This window comes from Ictidomys tridecemlineatus, chromosome 8, assembly GCF_052094955.1.
Source record: "Ictidomys tridecemlineatus isolate mIctTri1 chromosome 8, mIctTri1.hap1, whole genome shotgun sequence".
Taxonomy (NCBI): Eukaryota; Metazoa; Chordata; class Mammalia; order Rodentia; family Sciuridae; genus Ictidomys; species Ictidomys tridecemlineatus.
The window spans coordinates 109046900-109066098 of NC_135484.1; the positions used below are offsets into that span (position 1 = coordinate 109046900).

General features: G+C 46.6%; 1 protein-coding gene across 20 annotated transcripts in view; it reads left to right on the forward strand.

Annotated features, from left to right (window-relative positions):
• The window catches only part of Trerf1 (transcriptional regulating factor 1), a 214395-nt gene that overhangs the window by 155914 nt on the left and 39282 nt on the right, over window positions 1-19199 (forward strand). For all 20 annotated transcript variants that reach the window (XM_040282664.2, XM_078020010.1, XM_040282658.2 and 17 more), the window contains one exon: window positions 16535-18277. In XM_040282664.2, the coding sequence (XP_040138598.2) occupies window positions 16793-18277 (1485 nt within the window). In that variant the 5' untranslated portion in view covers window positions 16535-16792. The remainder of the gene's footprint in view (window positions 1-16534; window positions 18278-19199) is intronic.

The window sequence follows — 19199 nt, forward strand, 5'->3', positions numbered from 1 at the left end:
GTACCAAAAGAAAAGTACTCAATTATTATTACTACATTTTGAGGTTCCTCCAAGAATTTGTAGAAGTTTGTTCTTTCTCTTATAGGATATAACTACTTATGTAAGAGCCTCTTAACTGCAAAGCCTGGAATATATACTGTCTGGCCCTTTCCAGAAAATGTTGCTGAGCCTTGGTGTAGACAGTAATAAGAGTGAACTTTGCAAATAGAAATCGGACCAGTCACCCGGGTTTGCTCACGTACTCACAATTCAAGATACTTCTGTGGCTCCCCAGTGCTCTTAGGATAAAGATAAGGCTCCTGTCCATCAACCACCTTGCATGGTCCATTTCTGCCCCTTCCTAGTTCCTCCATTCTGGCCACCCTGGCCTTCTTCCTACCATGTGCCTGCCTTCCACAGGGCTTGGCCCGCATTGTCCTTTACTCTATTGGGAATATACCTATCCACACCCTGCTTCTCCTGTTTCTTTCTCATCTTTCTGATCAAGAATCACAGTGATTTCCTCAGAGGATCCTTCCCTGACCTCTTTTCTGAGATCAAGGCCCTTTATTATAGGCACTCAGCACATTTTAAAATTGCATTCGCCCACATGTGAGATACACACCCTGGGCTGCAGGCCCCACCAGAGCTGACCCCTGTCTGTTCCCACCTCTGTTACATCCACTGTGCTTGATGCATAGTAAGCACTCAAGAAATGAATGTCCAGGATCAGACTTGTAGACTGAGAAGATGGAGAACGGGAGAAAGAGATGGCAGGCAGAGCATTCTGGAAATGTGATTTAGCTCCATAGGACAGGTGCTCAGGGTGTCTCTGGGTGGGTGGGAAGGGGAATTCTTTGGAAAGATAGATGAAGCCAAATCATGAGGGGCCTCCTGTGCTAGCTGTTTGGACCCTTGGCCTGTTGGCGGAGGGAGCGCTGGAGCACTGGAAGTTTTCAGCAGACGGTGACATGGGCAGGGCCATTGGTTGGAAAGTGAACTAGAAGGGATGAGGCTGGAGGAGGTAAGCCAACTAGGAAGGTGAGGCCAACTGTGTCACAGATTAGGTGAGAACCTGGCACGGGAATGAGAGGAGAAGATGGCCTGGGAAATGCCAGGAGGAGACATTGACAGGAACTGAGTAGAGGTGAGCTCTTGGGGGCCAGTATCTGATGCAGGCTCCTGGGAAACTGCCTCCAGTCATTGCAGATGGGAGAAGAGCATTTGAGGAAGGATGGAGGGGTGAACGTTTAGAGTACATGAAGTAGAAAGTGCCGAGGCCTGTAAGCCCCCATTGTCTCTGTGAAGCAGGGGTTGGGGTTATCTGCTGAGACATGGGCCTTTTGGATTCAGATCACTTTGGCCTTTTACCCCTTTTGTGAGTAGAGCATTCTCCATCGTCCTTGAATGGTGGGCCGATTCATCCGTCAGGAGCAGCTGGGGACATTGACATCCCAGATGCCTAAGGAGATCTTACTGACCTGCTTTTTCCAAAAATGCATAGTCTAAATGTTAGCTTTGTCAGAAATCCCACCCCATAGGCCTTCGAAGAAAACAGATCTATTCATTTCAGAAAATGTTTGCCAAGGGCCACTCAGCTCTCCCCTGCACCCCAGGAGCCTGTGTCTGACCTGGAGACACATCCCTGGCATTTGACATGCATGGACAATGCCAGGAAGTATAGTTCAGTGACATCTGGTATTTTTTGTAGCGTGTTAAAGTTGGCAAGGCACGTTGACACATAGGTGAAACTGTCTTTAATCAGTCTCAGCATAACCAAGCAGCAACTCATCTTCTGCACAGCTCACTAGTACCCCACAAACAGAGCACCCATCTCCCCCGCCACAACACCTGCTCTGCAGGGGCTGGGTGAGCACTGACTGTGTTGGTTCCTAAACCTACTTATGCCAGTGTACTTATTATTATTATTATGTAAATTAATTAAATGTGATATAAACTGATGAACTATGAATGGAAAAAAAAAGAAGTGCTGTTTCTATGAAAGTAAATGTCACCCTGTTCAACCTCATTTAACTGAGAATGTACATCAGGCAACTCAGATTTTACTGCTGAATGTTTTGAAAAGAAAAAAAGAATCACTAACCAGGCTCAGTGGCGCATGCTTGTAATCCCAGTAACTCAGGAGGCTGAGGCAGGAGGATTGCAAATTCAAAGCCAGCCTCAGCAACTTAGTGAAGCCCTAAGCAACTTAGCGAGACCCTGTTTCTAAATAAAATATTAAAAAGGGCTAAGGATGTGGTTCAGTGGTTAAGTACCCCTGGGTACAGTTCCCAGTACCCACCCCTCCAAAAACAACGACAACAACAACTAAGAATTGCTGCCAAATTAGGTGTGAGCAAGACAACTATTAAAGACTGGCATTAGAGAGAGAACTGTAGGCATGTCAGAGGATTTTGTAGCACAATTCCTTCACTAGCTTTCTCAACCTCTGACTCCTTTTTAAAGAAACCAAACTGAAAAATGGGAGATTATACATTCTATGTGCTTGATGCATTAAATACAGATGCAGAATTCTGTTCAGCAAAATCTGTGAGTAAAGAAAGGCCTAGACCCTGCCTCAAAGTTTTGTAAGATATTTGTGTTTTAGGTTAAATTTGTAAAGCATGAAAGTACTGCTTTTAAGTATACATACAAGGGTGTTTTTCACTACTTTATTTTCTGAAGAAGTAGAATATTCATATGGTTCAAAAAGTTAGAAAAACATAAAAAGCTATGCAATTAAAAAATCTACTTACTCTTCTTTTTCCTAATCAAACCAGTTTTCCCCACCACCACCCCCATAGACTACTGTTACCAGTTTTTGGTTCCTTCCAGATTTCTTTCACATATTCATGAGCAACTATGAATATACTGTCGATCTTCCTTTTTTCGTGGATTCCATCTTGCAATTTTTTTTTCCTACTCTCTAAAACCTATGTAACTGCAAAAACCAGTACTCAAGGCTCTTCCCTAGAGTTTTGAATGGTGGTGAATGTCCTCAGGAGCCTGGGCATGGTCCCAGTTTAGGCAGGACAAGGCCACTCTGCCTTCTTATGGCATCTCTTGTGCTAAACCCTATTATGCTTTTCACAGACTGAGAAGGGCCACATCTTTGTGCTTTTTGTTGTTGATTGTACTGTGTCACATGGTCCCCAAGTGTAGAGTGGGGAGTTGTCCATTGTTCTAAGCAGAAGACTGTGAGTGCCTGACAGAAAATATGTATGAGAGATGTCCTGTCCAGACATGAGTTATAGTACTGTTGGCTCCATGTTCAATGTCAATGAATCAACAACATACATTAAATAAGACACCTTTAAACAGAAACACATGTAAAACAAGGTTATGTATTGATCCATCAATGAAAATGTGACCAGAGGCTCAGTATTCATAAATTCCATGTTCTGTTTTATGCCTTATTTTAATATGTTCTATTTTATTTAACCATTTTACACAAAAGATAGCATATTAGACACACTGTTCTGCATCGTAATTTTTAAACCTGATAGATCTATCTTTATCACTTCATAGAGTTTCCTGTTCTTTTTAACATCTGTGTGGTATCCCATCTTAGTTATGCCATAATTCCCTTTAATTCATTCTGTATTGAGGGGCATTCAAGTTGTTTTCAGTCTTTGGCTGTTCAAACAATGCTGCGGTGGATACGCTTGTCTTAGGTCATTTGCATGTATCATTTGTTAGGAGTTTCTGCTTTAACTAATTTTCTAGAAGGGAAATCCTGAGGGTGGTGAGTCAGCCTAGCCAGATCAATACTTCAAAAGCCATCACACTAGCCAGGCAAGGTGGCAGTTGCCTATAGTCCCATCTTCTCAAGAGGCTGAGACAAGAGGATCACTTGAGTTCAAGAGTTCAAGACCAGTCTGGGCAATACAGCAAAACTCTGTCTCAAAAAAAGCCATCACACAGTGTTCCACTCCTGAGTGTAGATACGGAAGAAATTCTCAGATACACTGGGTGTCACTGGGAGGGTGACGAGATAGGGAAAGGTGACTGGGTGTACGTACCACCTCATGGGGTTACTGGGTGGGGCTTGTGCAGGCCCTGACACCATGCCTGGCTTGGGGTTTGTGCCCAGTACACATTAGCTGGTTTATTCCTGGGCATCTTGGCCCAGCACATGGACACACCACTGGTGTCTCTCCTGCCCCGCCTCTGTAACCCGGCCCCCCAGGATCCGCCTCCACACAGCACTGGAGATGCCTGGTAGTGTCACAGTGCCTTGAGCAGGTCTCCTAGGCTTCACCCTGGACTGTATCACTTCCCCAAGGGCTCCTTCACCTCCTGATCTTTAGCCACAAACCTGGTTGCTGTATTCCATAAAGGTTCCCAGAATTGGCTTTGGGTCAGACCCTGCTGTGGCACCGGGGAGAAGGGAGGAAGAGATACAAAAGCAGAAGTATTCTGACACCTTTCTGCTCCTGTGGATCTTAAAATCTAGTGTTGGTTGAAAAATAGAACACGGAGGTGACTGCGCCTGGTGGAGTCATGTTTCCAACCCAGAAGGCTGCGTGCCTGGGCCTGTGCAAGCTGCAGGGATGGTGTGGACCTCAGCTCTCCCTGCTGTCCCCAGGCTGTTCCCTTCTGTCTTTTCTCAGTTCTGCTAAAGGTTCTCCTGGTGGGGTCGGGGTGGGGTGGGGGTGTCCATTGCTTTAGTCTTCAAGTCTTATAGCAGCAAAGGGAAGTTGTTTGGAGACCTTGAAATAATGGGGGTCAGTGACCAAGGATGTCTGTCTTGAGCAAGTCCAGACAGGTTTGGGGGCTTCTTATGGGGGTGTGAAGGATAACCAGAGGAGGCAGCAAAGCCAGAAAGGGCAAGACATTGTCTAAGACCCCTGAGGCTTTCTGTACTGGAAGCCAAACTCTGTGATCCCTCCCACCATCCCAGACCTGGGAATCTCACGTGATGGGGAAGGAGGGGATTCTCACTTCCAACTTTATTCTATAGTCCAGAATTCTTAGAAGCGTTCATAAATGATAACAGATGGCCCTCCTTGACCTTGGCGTACTGTGATTTGGAGTGAGGCCCTTCTGACTCCCTGTCCTCAGCAGTCCCAGTGGCTTGTCCCTTCCAGGACATCATCCCCCTTTGTTCCCTGTGTCTCTCCGCACCCTGCTCTCTCCTTTCCCTCAGAGCTCTGCCGGAGTCCTGAGAGCTTGCACAAGGTGCCACCAGGGCAAGGCTCCTCCTGGACCCTCGAGTGATCCTTCTGGATCTCACTGAGAAGGTCAGTCTCCCATGGCACAGTGAAGACAAAGGAGCCTTGCGAGGGGCAGCCAGATTTCGGGCAGCCAGTGTGGGGCCTCTGCTTGGCCTCACTGAGCCCCATTGTGCCTGCTGAGAAGGACACTGCCAGGCAGGAGATACAGGTTGGGCCAGAGGTGAGCAAGACCGGCCTCCGTCTGCACAGAGTTCCTGCCTGTGGGCACAGGATCGAGGCTCACAGACCACCAGGGCCTCTAGGAGGCCAGAACTGGATCCACAGGGCCCTGGAGCAGGGAACGACTCAGGAAGTGCCTCTGGGAAGGCCTCCAGTCCAGATGCCAGAGGTCCCTCTTGTTTGTTTGCTGACTCCCAGAATTCCCCAGAAGACCTTAGAACTCTGAGCCAAAAGAGGCCACCGCAGTGGCTTGTCTTAGGTCCCTTATCTCCCAAGCGAAGAGGTTGGGGGCTGTGGCATTGCCCAGGATGTGGTTCTGGGTGTCTGCCACTGTTTACAGAATGCCTGAATGGGGCACTGATATCATAGCCTGGGGGACCCTGAGCCTTTCGCTAGGGGCTTCCTGTCTGAAAGCTGTGGGGGAGCCCAGCAAACACCTCAGAGCGAACTGTTACTGTCCACACAGGAGTATCCTGGCTGTTACCCTGGGAGCTGGGAGCTGCTTTCCAGAAAGACAGGGAGTGGCTTCCCCCAAGATACCCACCCCTTCTCTGGGGCTTGGTGTGACCCAGGCATTTTTTTTTTTTAAATACAGTCTAATGTCTTTGAAGACCATATGACAAAGTCAAAGTCCTTTGGGGAACTGAGGTCCTAACCCTAGCAGCCTACCTGCAATCCTGGGCCCTGGAGAGTTTGTGTGACTGGTGCTATTCCTGGTGCTTGGCTGGGACTGAGCAAAGGCGCCAGCCACACCCCTCCCCACTGTCCCCTGCTGGGGAAGCAGTCTGTGCTGGCCACTTCCCGGGAGGCTTGGCTCCCAGGATGTTGGGTGTGGGGCTTGAGTAATAGGAATGGAGCCTTTGGGTGCTTGTCTTGTATTCTCTTAGATTAATAATTCACTCTGAGGCTTTGGTGGGGCTAAGGGAGGCCAATCTCCCTGCCAGTGCCCTTTCCCCACCATCTTAATCCCCCACACTCCCGGGGCTTTGGTGGAACAGCCTGAGGGAAATCTCCTCCCATTTGCCCTGCCCTGCCCTGCTCTGCCCTGCCCAGCCCAGGACAACTTTGGGGATAAGGAGCCTTTTTTTTTTTTTTTTTTTTGGCTATTGTCCCAGTGTTGATTCAGAAGATCCTGGGCCCCAAGTCCTGGGAGTAAGAGTAGAAGATCCTTTTGGGGGGCCTCAACTCAGACCCTTCTTTCCTGCAGAGACCCTCCCTCAGGCCCCAGCAGCAAGGGCCTGCTCACTGTACCTCCTGGGCCCTGGCTGAAGTGATCTCACCCTCCAGAGAGGCCTGAGCGCTCTACTGTGGCTCCCACTCTGCAAGGCTGAGGGGTTACCAGTTGTTTCTCTCTGCCTTCTCCTTGTGCAATTCTTTGGGACCTTTGGAAGCACCCCCTTTGCAGACTGCAAGCCCAGAGACAGAAAGTGGTGGGGTTTTTTGGATTTTGGATTTTTAAAAAAAATTTTTAGTTATAGATGGACATAATACCTTTATTTTATTTATTTTTATGTGGTGCTGAGGATCAAACCCAGTACTTCACACATGTTAGGCAAGTGCTCTGCTACTGAGCCACAACTGCAGCCCAAGGTGGTGGGTTTTTAACCTTTCATAGGAGCCCCTGGCACAGAAAGGCCAGGTGTCATCTTGTGGGAAAGAATATAAAGGGCACAGATGCTGGTCTCCCATTCACATGGACCCCAGTCCATTCCACTGAAGGCCTCAAGAGGCCAAGGGTCCTGACCTGATCATCTCCCCTGGCACGAAGTAGGTCTTCAGCATGATTGCCAGTGAATTCTGAGATTCTCCTAGCAGCGTCTCCTTAGGAGAAGCATGTAGCTGTGAAGTAGCCGGCATTCAGATCACTCTAGGGCTCACATGTGGATTGATTGTTTTGGGGTATCCCCTTCCTGCCCTGTCCTCTCTGCAGAATTCTTCTCTGAATCAGCTGTCAGTCTCACCACTGCCAGGAGATTAGAGAAGGGAGGCCAACTTGGGGTTGGGACGAGGCTCCAGGCAGGCTACAGTGGTCCTTGTCCCTGGCACTCCTTGTCTCAGAGCCCGTTGCTCTAAGGTGCCACAGGTTCAGTTGTAAGTTTCTTATGATGTCTCTGCAATTTGCATTTCTCCCTGGAATCATAGGCCATAACTGACTTTGTCAGTACTGATGTGAAGGACAGAAACTATTAGAGCATGTCGCACACTAGTCTCAGAGCCTTTTGTCATACAAGAAGTACTTGAGCCAGAACTGTAATCCCAGTGGCTCAGGAGACTGAGGCAGGAGGATTGCAAGTTTGAAGCCAGTCTCAGCAACTTAGTGAGGCCTAAGCAATGTAGAGAAACCCTGCCTCAAAATAAAAAGGGCTAGGGATGTGGCTCAGTGGTTAAACATCCCTGGTTCAATCCCTGGCACACAAAAAACGGGGGGAGGAAGAAGAAGTGCTTGGTCACATCAATTATATCAGTTTAACCTTGCCTCCCCTCCCTAACCTCTGTGTATCCTGAAAGTAGAAATGGAAACCAAGTGGTGTTTTCTTCGCTTTGTGCATCTGCCCCCTACAAACCAAATACAGAACCTTGGATTTTAGCTTCTGCAAGTCAGTGAAGGATGAGGCCAAGATCGTATGGATTTTATTCACACTCTCTTAGAAAAATTTTACTTCAATTATTTGTATATGTAAAAACATGACCAAAGTCCATAAAGGGCAAATGATTTCCCCAGGGTCACACAGTCGACAGAACCAAAGCCCTGTCCTGTCTTCTACTCCAGTCTTGCCTGTCTTCTACTCCAGTGCCCTTCTAACCACACCACACTCAGGAATCAGCTCTGACACTCCTGATCTCACTACCTAGTCCCAACCAAGGAAGGTGGTTTGAAAATAGACCCAGAAATATGTCAGTCCGGCCCATCCAGACCATGGTCACCTGCTCCAGGAAGCTGCTCTGCATTGCTGTGGCTCCATTTCCCTCCCAGGTCCTCAGCAGCCACACTACTTCATGCAAGCTAGGGAGACAGAGAAGAGGAGGCATATAGCAGTCACAGGGAGGAGAAAGCAAAGAACTACTGAGAGAAGATAGTGCTGGCAGTGAGGACCGGGAGCCTCTACACCCAAGTGAAATAGCTCCAATCTCCTGTTTCCCGGTGCCTTCAGGAAGCAAAGTCCAAACTGCCCAATTTGCAGGTTCCCAAACTATGAGTCAGGCTCCTAGAACTTGGGAGGGAACATAGGATGCCACTGAGGTGGGAGAAATAAATGTCCCTTGGAACCCAAAGGGAGCCTGGAAAAATCTTCCCACGGCAGAGTCAGCCTGCAGCCCAGGCAGCAGCAGCAGGTCCAGAAAGGAAGAGGGAGCCAGAGCCAGACACAGCACCGGGGAGGTGCAGACGCTAACCGCCATCACTGGCAGAGCACATCCATGGTAATCGGGTTACTGGATTATAAAATAGCCACCGGCTTTATTTAGAAGACTAATCAGAAAGCATTTAAAATAACAACATTGCTTAAAGGGAACCATGAACCATGAGCCCACGTCTTGGAGAACCGCCCTTGGCTCCTGCCTCCTTTTTGGGGGAGAACTAGAGAAAAAGAATCCCAGGGGAATCAGTTAAGCTTCCTTGAGAGACCTGAGAGGAAGGCTGGACTAAAACACAAGCCAAGGCAATTTGCAGAATTGTATATATACAGTCTCTAAATGACGGCCCGGTCGGGAAGAGGAAAGTCATTTTGGTTTTTCTTCCTCAAACAAGCGGTGGTGGTCTGGCAGGAGCAGGGTGTTACCCTTTCGGAATTGTAAGCAAACACAGAGACCTCGGCCAAAGTCAACTTCCTCTCCTAATGTCTGTCTGTCTGGTTCAAAGGATGTCCTTAGGACAGATGTCCTCCTTGCAGACTGGGCCCCTGTCTCCTGGTGCCCCAAGCTGGGAAAGGACTTTGATGCTCTAGAACAAGGACCAGGAAACTATAGCTATGGCCAGGACCAGCCCGCACCTGTTCTTGTAGAGCCTGTGAGCTGAGAAGGATTTTTACAGCCAGACTCAGTGGTGCACGCCTGTAATTCCAGCTACTCAGGAGGCTGGCAGGAAGATCACAGGTTCAAAGCCAACCTCAGCACTTGAATGGGGATGTAGCTCAGTGGTAAGGAACCCCTGAGTTCAATCCCCAGCAACAACAACAACAGTAATAATAATAATGTTGTATTAAACAAAGCCGCATCCACCCACAGGTACATTGCCTGTAGCTACATGTTACAACAGCAGAGATGGGACAGAGACCACATAGTCCCCAAAGCTGAAAACATTTGCTACCTGGCCCTATCTGTGCAGTGTGCCAACCCCTACTCTAGGAGGTCTCAGTACAGCCTTGTGATTATCTGCAGCACTCCATAGATCTGGGGCTTCAGGGCAAAAGGCCCTCTGCAGAAAATAGTAATTTGTGTCGCTTGTTGGTATCAGAGGCATGGAACCTGGGGGTGAAGAGACCTGTTCCTGGTCTCCTTTGCCTAGCTCAGTGTTTGAGTTTGGTGTTTAGTGAGCATCTTTTGGATACTAGTCTTAAGGGACATAAAACAGGTTGGCTGCTATTCCCGCCTCTGGGTGACCATCAACCGTGGGGAGGCAAGCCCAGAGAAGGCAGTGTGGTCAGTTTGGCAGTCAGGCTGTGGGGGTGGTGCAGGGGAGGACCTTGGGTTCTGAGTGGCATGTGTGGAGCCTACTCCAGAGTCCTGGAGTCTTCCTCTAAGGAAGGAATTCACGAATAAATGTGAAAGTAGTAGTTCCGTTCATTAGTTCATGAATGAAAACCAATTACCCAATAGGAAACGTACATAATGAGCAAAGCAGTTGCCTTATTAGAAAAATAATGAAGACTTAAGTCCTGAGTTGGTATTATGGTAATTCTGCAGATAAGCTAATCCACCAAGAAGAAGGGTTTCTAGGATTTAAATGATATGTTTTAAAGTAGTCTTTTGGCAAGATGCTGAACTATGGGCCTAGCATGCTACCATTTGCACATAAGGGACTGTGTCCAACTGTTGTTGTGTGAACATAAATGTCTCTCCAGGAGGATATGCAAGAACCAGATTGATTGTCCCCAAGAGGGGTCCCAGGTGGCGGGGGAATGAGACAGGAGGGAGACTTTTCACATATACCCTTTTTAAAATTTCTGCTATGATTTTCCACATTATTTTCAGGCATTTAGGTGGGATAATTTTCACTCTTCTGAATTTTGGACCACTTATTTAAAAATATACAAATTTAATATGAAATAAATGGCACATTTATTTGGTGTTTTGGGGAAACTCATTTTCCCTTCTTTCTCATTGAGAAATTGGGGTTTTTTGTTTTGTTTTGTTTTTTACGGTGCTAGGGATCGAATACCAGGGCCTCGTGTGTGCTTAGGCAAGTCCTTTAATGCTGAGCCACGTTTCCAGACCAAGCAATTGAATCTTGATTACCTACTATGAGCCAGGCCCTATTCTAGGCCCAGAAGGTCCATCTCTGGCTCTTAGTTTCTTCCTGTGTGGTGGGGAGACTAGGTGATCTCTGAAGCAGTGGCCTCAACTTGAGCTTGCAGCAGATTACCAGGAACTCAGATTTTGGCTTCTAATCATTTCCGATTAGAGAGTTTCTGATTTTCTGATGATTGGGTCTGAGGGGTTGAATTAATTAGCATGTGCAAGAATTAATTAGCATGTGCAATAAGTGGCCAACTGTGTTAGTCAGCGTTTTATCACTTCGACCAAAATACCCCGTCAAGAACAACTTAGAGGAGAAGTTTATTTGGGGCTCACAATTTCAGAGCAGATCTTGGTTCACTGACTCCATTGCTCAGGGCCCAAGACAAGGCAGAATATCATGGCAGAAGGGCATGGCGGAGGACAGCTGCTCAGTTCCTGGCACCCAGGAAGCAGAGAGAGAATGCAAGGATCAAGGGACACAATATATTCCACCAAGGCACAATATATTCCACCAGTGACCTACTTTTTCCAGCCATGGCCCACCTGCCTAAAATTATCACCCATCAAACAGATTAATCCATTGATTAGGTCACAGCTCTCATCTAGTAAGTTTACCTCTGACCATTTCTGCATTGTCTCTCACAAGTTTTCAGGGAACACCTCATGTCCAAACCACTAATGGCTGATAAGACTGATCCTGCTAACTCAGGAACCACCACCTAGGGTTCCATCTAGGTCTGTGTTGATAAAGAAACTACATTTTCATTCTAAAAATACCAATGAATAAAGAATAGGTTCCTCTAGCTCAAAATGCAAAGGAATCCCTCTCCCCACCAGTTTAAGAGGACTTCACAAAACAAACATATCAACAAAAGTTAAATGATGCAGTTTCCATTCCATCCATGGGGCCATGGTGGGGGTTAGGAGTCTCAACAAGTCATTCTTCCTGGGACGGGTGACTTAAGGCAGGGCTTTTGAGGAAAAGAGAGACATACACCAGGAGAGGCATTCCAGAATCACCAAGCCCAAGGCCCACAGGATATTACTGTTGGGTGCCACATAACAAGGTGTCCCACCTTTCAGATTCCATCTGATGGTAGAGGAGTTCCTGACATGAACATTGTATCCCAGCCTGGACACCTGTGCTGGGCTCCAGGACCTTGTTTATGCCGTTCCCTCGTCTGGAATCCCCTTCCTGGTCCTCTCCACCTCTTTAGGTCTTATTTGTCCATCAAAACTGTGGTGAAATCTAACTATTCTCCAAGAGGGCTTACCATCTGCTTGACCTATACAGAATTTCATTTTCTGCTTATATTGGGGACTTGATCATTGTTATCTGTTTTTTTTTGTTGTTGTTGTTTTATATGTGTGGTTTTCACATTCATTGGTTGATTCAACAAATATTGCCATTTCTTTTTTTTAATATTTATTTTTCAGGTGTAGATGGACACAACACAATGCCTTTATTTTTATGTGGTGCTGAGGATCAAACCCAGGTCCCACCCATGCTAGGCGAGCGCTCTACCACTGAACCATAATCCCAGCCCCAAATATTGCCATTTCTTCAGCAAGTCTTATTAGAGGGCCTGTGGTGTGATGGACATTATGACAGGTTTTGGAAATAGAATCAAAGGTTTAAAAACCAGACCTGGTTCCAATAGAGAAAAATCTACTAATCAGATAATTACACTGGTGGAAGTACAATTGAAAACTGAGAAGAATGTTCTGAGGAAGAATGGTCTGAGGAAAAGAGTATTATGAGAATGTATAAGAAAAGGACCTGGTGTAGACTTGGGGTCACGGTGGACTTTCTGAGAAAATATAGTTTGAACTAAGATTCAAAAGTGAGTACTGGATAGATGGAGAGGAGGTGGGAGAGGGAAGAGTTCTTTAAATTAAGAAAGGGAGAGGACAGCGTGTGCAAAGGTCCTGTACCAGGAGAGAACATAATTCAAGGAAAGAGATCCTTGATACAGCATCCAGTTTGGGGAAGTTGATGTTGAATTCCCTTGAACATGGCAGTGGTGAGGTGGATTAGGTAGCTGACTAGGAGCTCAGATCAAATGAGCTGGGGTAATCACTGGGAGTCCACAGGGGATGGGCCATGGATGAGGCCACTAAGAAAGAGAGTCCATGTGAGGAAGGGAGGAGGTGTCTTCTCAGATTGTCACAAGCCCCGGAAGGGCAGAGCATTTTGAGGAAAGAAAGTAACTTCCTAACAGCAGCATAGGGGAAGTTTCCCTCATTTCTCTCTCTCCTTGGTCACTGTTATCTGAGTTCAGGTTCTAACTCTCTCACACCTGTATGCAGCAAGAGCCTACTAATCCAGTTCTCAGATTTTAGATGTCCACGAATCACTTGGGGGCAGGGGGTCCCTTGATAAAATGCAGATTCTGATTCAGGAGGTCTCGGCTGGAGCTGTGGTTTTGCATTTCTGACCTATACCTTTTTGGCAGCTGGAGAATTGGTCTCCCTGTTTCTGGCATTCTCATACCCAGCGCCCTCATGCTCTGTGGCCATTCATTGCTCCCAGCGTCACTTTGAGCTCAGGTCCTGCCCCAGCTGTCTCTGGCCATCTTTGATTCTTTCCTCTGCTTCCTTCCATCCCCTCTTCATCCCATCAAGCCAAACCCCTTGAGCACAAATTTTCTATTTCTTTCTCTTTACAGTTCAGAAAGGGACAGAGACCAACACAGCTCACTCCCAGGTGGAAGGGGACAACTGCAGTAGTTTCCAGATTTTTCTGCTTAAAAAAAATTCTCCCTGAACCCCTCACCTTTAAAATATATATGTAATTGAACCCAGGGGCACTTTACCACTGAGCTAAGTCTCAAGCTCTTTTTATTATTTTATTTTTGAGACAGCAACACTGAGTTGCTTAGGGCCTCAGTAAGTTGTAGAGGCTGGCCTTGAACTTGAAATCCTTGCTGCCTCAGCCTCCTGAATCACTGGGATGACAGGCGTGCGCCATCATGCCGGGCTCCTCTCTCACCCATTTTTAAGTTTACATTTACATTTTTTTTATCATGTGTTTGCAAAAGATACGATCTCTAGAATGTTGTAAACATTGATATTTTTAAGTAAAACTATGACGTCACTGTTTTAATTTTATCCAGTGGAATCTAAACACCGCAGCAACTCAGTACCCACTATCCTCCACTTCAAAAACCGCACGAACACGCTCTTCTTTAATAGTCTGTGTTCTTTTTCTCCTTAAAATTTTATTTCCATTTCAGTTTCCTCGTGGAATTTTATCCTAATCTTATATATGTAATATATTTTTATGCTTGAAACTCTTTCATTTGTGTCCCCGTCATATTTCTCTGGGATGACTTATAAAGTTGAAACTTTTTTAATTTCCTAAAATCATAAAGCTCTATGCATTACAATTTTTCTTCTGGCTTGAGTTATCGTTACAATTACTAACAGTACATAATTGATCAGAACAACACAAATGTATTACTAATTTGGATAACTAATTAATAAACATAAAAATAAAATTATATTGAAAATATTTCTCTTAATGAGATGGTGATAGTGGATGGCTTTTTAAAATAGACTTATTTATTGTTATACAACATGCATATCTGTATCTGACCAGATTGTGTACAGTTTGAATTATCACAGAGCATGCATGCCCAGGAATTATCATGCAGGGTTAGCGCTGGCATGTTTCTGCAATTTATTTATTTATCCATGTAAGACCATTATTTATTGCTAGCATGAGACAAAGATCAGCATTGTTATATTTCCATTTTTCATTTATGTAGGTGTAAACACTGAGAACCCTCATTCACATAGAAATACAAATTTTGTCAGAGCAGGGTCACTTGACTCTTTGATCTGCTTCTGGGTTGTATACCAAAATTCACAAAGTGATCCATCACCAAAAAATCATATTTGAGGGCTGGGGCTGTAGCTCAGTTGGTAGAGCATTTGCCTTGCATGTGTGAGGTACCAGGTTCCACCATATAAATACAAGTAAATAAAATAAAGGCATAAAAAATCATATTTGAATTATTTCAATTAGAACTTTCCAATTAAAAAAAAAAGGTGATGCATGCCTATAATTTCAGCTACTCTGGAGGCTGAGTCAGGAGTATCACAAGTTCAAGGTCAACCTTGGCAATTTATTGATACCCTGTTTCAAAAAAACAGAAAGAACTGGGGAAGGGGCTTGATAGTAGAGCACCCCTGGGTTCAATCCCCAGTAGCCATCCCCACCACCACCCCCAAAATTAGAAACTGTCCCTGTTGGAGAGATTGCATTATTAGTCCTGTGCTTGCTTTCTTGATTTTCTAAGTGTCCTCTTGTATGGCAGCCAGTGGAAGTCAGATCAGGGACATATTTACTCTGGACCAGTAAATCTGGTTAAAATTTGGAATTGGATGGGTGAGTTTGCTTCTCTTTTTGTAAAAGAGGAGAGCAATTATGAAAGAGCAGGTATCAAAGGACTATAGTACCTCTCTCATTCTCCAGATACAGAAAGGAGCTTCCAGAGAAGTTGAAGATTTGGAAACCGATTCTCTTAAAACTTTAAGGGTGTGCTGGGTTCTGTGGTGCACACTTATACTCCCAGCTACTGAGGAGGCTGAGGCAGGAGGATCACAGTTCAAAGCCAGCCTGGGCAATTCAAAGAGACCCTATCTCAAAGTAAAATAAAAAGAGCTGGGGATGTGTAACTTAGAGGTAGAGCACCCCTGGGTTCAATCCCAATGACTGCAAAAAACCATACACCCAACAAAACTTCAGGTGTGTGTGCAGTGCTTGGAGAGTCCTCCTGTGCTCCCAGAAGTTCACAGCCCAGTTGGAAGTCGATACTCAAAAACCCAAATGGACTCAAACCAGACCAGACCAGTCTCTCCAGTTTCCTGTTCAAGTTTCTCAAAGAGAAAAACTTATTGATCCAGGCAACATTTTTATGCCAGATCATGGATGGCATAAGCTTCTGGCCAGGTAGAAGCATTTCCCTGAGCAGGGACCACAGAAGCCAGGCAACTGTTAGGTTGAGCTGATGATCCATCTACTCCTCCTTCCAACCCCTCTCCATTTCTATTCTGCTACAATGCAAATAGGCTCTCTAGTCTCTGAATTCCCAAATCTCCTTTTGTCACCTCTACTTTTTTTTTTTAATCACATACAGGTCTTTCCTCTTTGTGTTGTAGTGATTTATGTACCCCATCACCTTTTCTAATTATCAGCCCCTCAAGGTTAGGTCCATGTCTTAATCATCTCCCAGCATCAAGCTTATACTTGGTAGGTGTCTAAAATATTTGTTGAACAAATAAATTGCATGTCCTAAACTCCTTCATATCCCCCACAGGTCCCAGAATAGTGCCAGATTTGCAATAGCAGGGTCCCAGAAGAACAGGTGAATTAATCAATGAACAAAACAGTAAATTAACAAATCAATAAACTAATGAGCCATTGAACAGTGGCTTGAAAGTAAGAGAACTCTTGACACCTCATGGGAGAGTCCAGATCGGCAGAACCATTGCAAAGGATGTGAAATGTATGACACCGGCTGTTTCTAATTGAATGTCCTATTTTATATATATATATATATGTGTGTGTGTGTGTGTGTGTGTGTGTGTATGTATGTATGTATGTATGTATTTTATAACTGGTAGTATTGGAGAGAATTGCTTGTCATGAAACATCTAAGTAAACTGTTTCCTGTTCTTTGTGTCTTGTCTTACAGGTGTGAGCAGCGTCTCCTCACCACAGTGGTGTTTGGTCCATACCTCAGCTCGGGTGAGGATGTAAAACCCCGGGCTCTGCAGATGAGTGGTACAGGCCAAGAGGAACCCCTGGCTCCAGCCTCCTTTACAGAGATGTCAGCCATGGAGTAGTGTGGACGCTTTCTCTCAGCTTCTCAGGGTTTCCGTCTTTTTGGGTTTTCTTCACTTACCTTTTTTTATGGTTTTGTGGCTGGACATTCATAACCAAGGCAGACACCATGGGAGATCAGCAACTGTACAAGACCAACCACGTGGCCCATGGTGGTGAGAACCTTTTCTACCAACAGCCACCCCTTGGTGTCCACAGTGGGCTGAACCACAACTATGGGAATACAGTCACAGGGGGTGGAATGGATGCCGCTCAGGCCTCGCCCATCTCCCCCCACTTCCCTCAAGATACTCGGGATAGTCTGGGCCTACCTGTTGGTTCCAAAAACCTTGGCCAAATGGATACCTCGAGGCAGGGAGGGTGGGGAGGCCATGCAGGGCCTGGAAACCATGTCCAGCTACGTGGCAACCTGGCCAACTCAAATATGATGTGGGGGGCACCCGCCCAGGTGGAGCCCGCTGATGGCTACCAGTATACCTACTCCCAAGCCAGCGAGATCCGGACCCAGAAGCTCACCAGTGGTGTCTTACACAAGCTGGACTCTTTCACCCAGGTGTTCGCCAACCAAAACCTGCGAATTCAGGTCAACAATATGGCCCAGGTGCTGCACACCCAGTCAGCAGTGATGGATGGAGCCCCTGATAGTGCCCTGCGCCAGCTGCTGTCTCAGAAGCCCATGGAGCCCCCAGCACCGGCTATACCTTCCCGCTACCAGCAGGTGGCCCAGCAGGCTCACCCTGGTTTCACTGGGGGATTGTCCAAACCAGCCTTTCAGGTCGGGCAGCACCCGTCCCAAGGGCACCTGTATTATGACTACCAGCAGTCACTGGTTCAGATGCCAATGCAGGGAGGACAGCCGCTGCAAACCCCACAGATGCTGTCACAGCACATGCAACAGATGCAGCAGCACCAGTATTATCCACAGCAACAACAGCAGCAAGCAGGGCAGCAGCGGATCTCCATGCAAGAAATACAGCAGCAACAGCAGCAGCAGCAACAACAGCAGCAGCAGCAGCAGCAGCAGCAGCAGCAGCAACAGCAACAGACTCGCCCACCACAGCCTCAGCCGCAGCCGCAGTCGCAACAGCAGCTACCACTGCAGCAGCGGCAGAGTTCAATGCAGATACCTCAGTATTACCAGCCCCAACCCATGATGCAGCACTTGCAAGAACAGCAGCAGCAACCAGTGCATCTGCAGCCCCCTTCTTACCACAGGGACCCTCATCAGTACACCCCGGAGCAGGCGCACGCTGTTCAGCTGATTCATCTGGGCTCCATGCCCCAGTACTACTACCAAGAGCCCCAGCAACCCTACAGCCACCCCCTCTACCAGCAAAGCCACCTGCCCCAGCACCAGCAGCGTGAGGACAGTCAACTGAAGACTTATTCTAGTGACAGGCAGGCCCCGGCCATGCTGAGCTCCCACGGGGATCTGGGGCCTCCTGATACAGGAATGGGAGACCCAGCAAGTTCGGACCTGACCCGGGTTAGCAGTGCCCTCCCCCACCGACCACTCCTCTCCCCCAGTGGGATCCACCTCAACAACATGGGGCCTCAGCATCAGCAGCCGTCTCCCAGTGCCATGTGGCCCCAGGTATTCTCACAGTGGAAGTGTCTCCCCCATCTCAGTTTGCTACAGGGCTAGCCAGGGCTGAGCCTCTGCAGTACCCAATCCTCTGTCCACCTATCAACCTTTTTCTTCTTTATATGTTTCATAAACATTAACCTACATGTGCCAGACACTCACTGTGCAGGATGCTCAGTTTTGATTCAGTCCTTTGCCCATAGAGCTTATAATCTCACTAAGGTGATGGTCAAAATACTGTATCATATCCTAAGTGATTCATGTAATGATCAAGACCTTGAGTCACACGCCAGGGATCACACAGTGAGGATGGGTGTCTCACCCCCTTAAATTTGTATCCTCTGGGTAATCCCTATGAATCTGATCCCCCCCTTTGGGACCATTATGACAGCATTTCTCAAAGTTCAGAACAGCAGTTCAACAGAATATTAATGGATATTGCTGGGGAAATAATGGATTTGTTGGATAAATTTGGAGTTTCTCAGGGTAGAACAGGTTGCTATATGTAGGGCTTCTCAGAGCCTTTAATGTGCCAGTGTGCATTGTGACTCTCCCAAAGGGGATGCTGCATATAGTTGCAGAAATGAACCTTAGCTGTCACAGAATCTAGGATGGTAACATGAATAAGCAAAATGGCCTGTATGAGACAATTGGTAGTGGTGGAGACTGTAGTAAACTGGACAGCAGACACCCTGTCTCATTCAGAATTTTTTAAAAAACAATCTAGCCAAATAAAACATGTCTGCAGGCCAGATTGAGTCTGTGAGCCATAGTTATTAACTCTTGGTTAGTTCTGATAATGACCACTGTGTGCACCGAGTACTTAGGCATGTTCCAAGTGCTACAGACTTGTGCGACAGGATCTTGGACCCCAATCTGGAACTACTGGGGTGGAGAAAGGGCTTAAGGGAAGCTGAAGGCCACAGGTGAA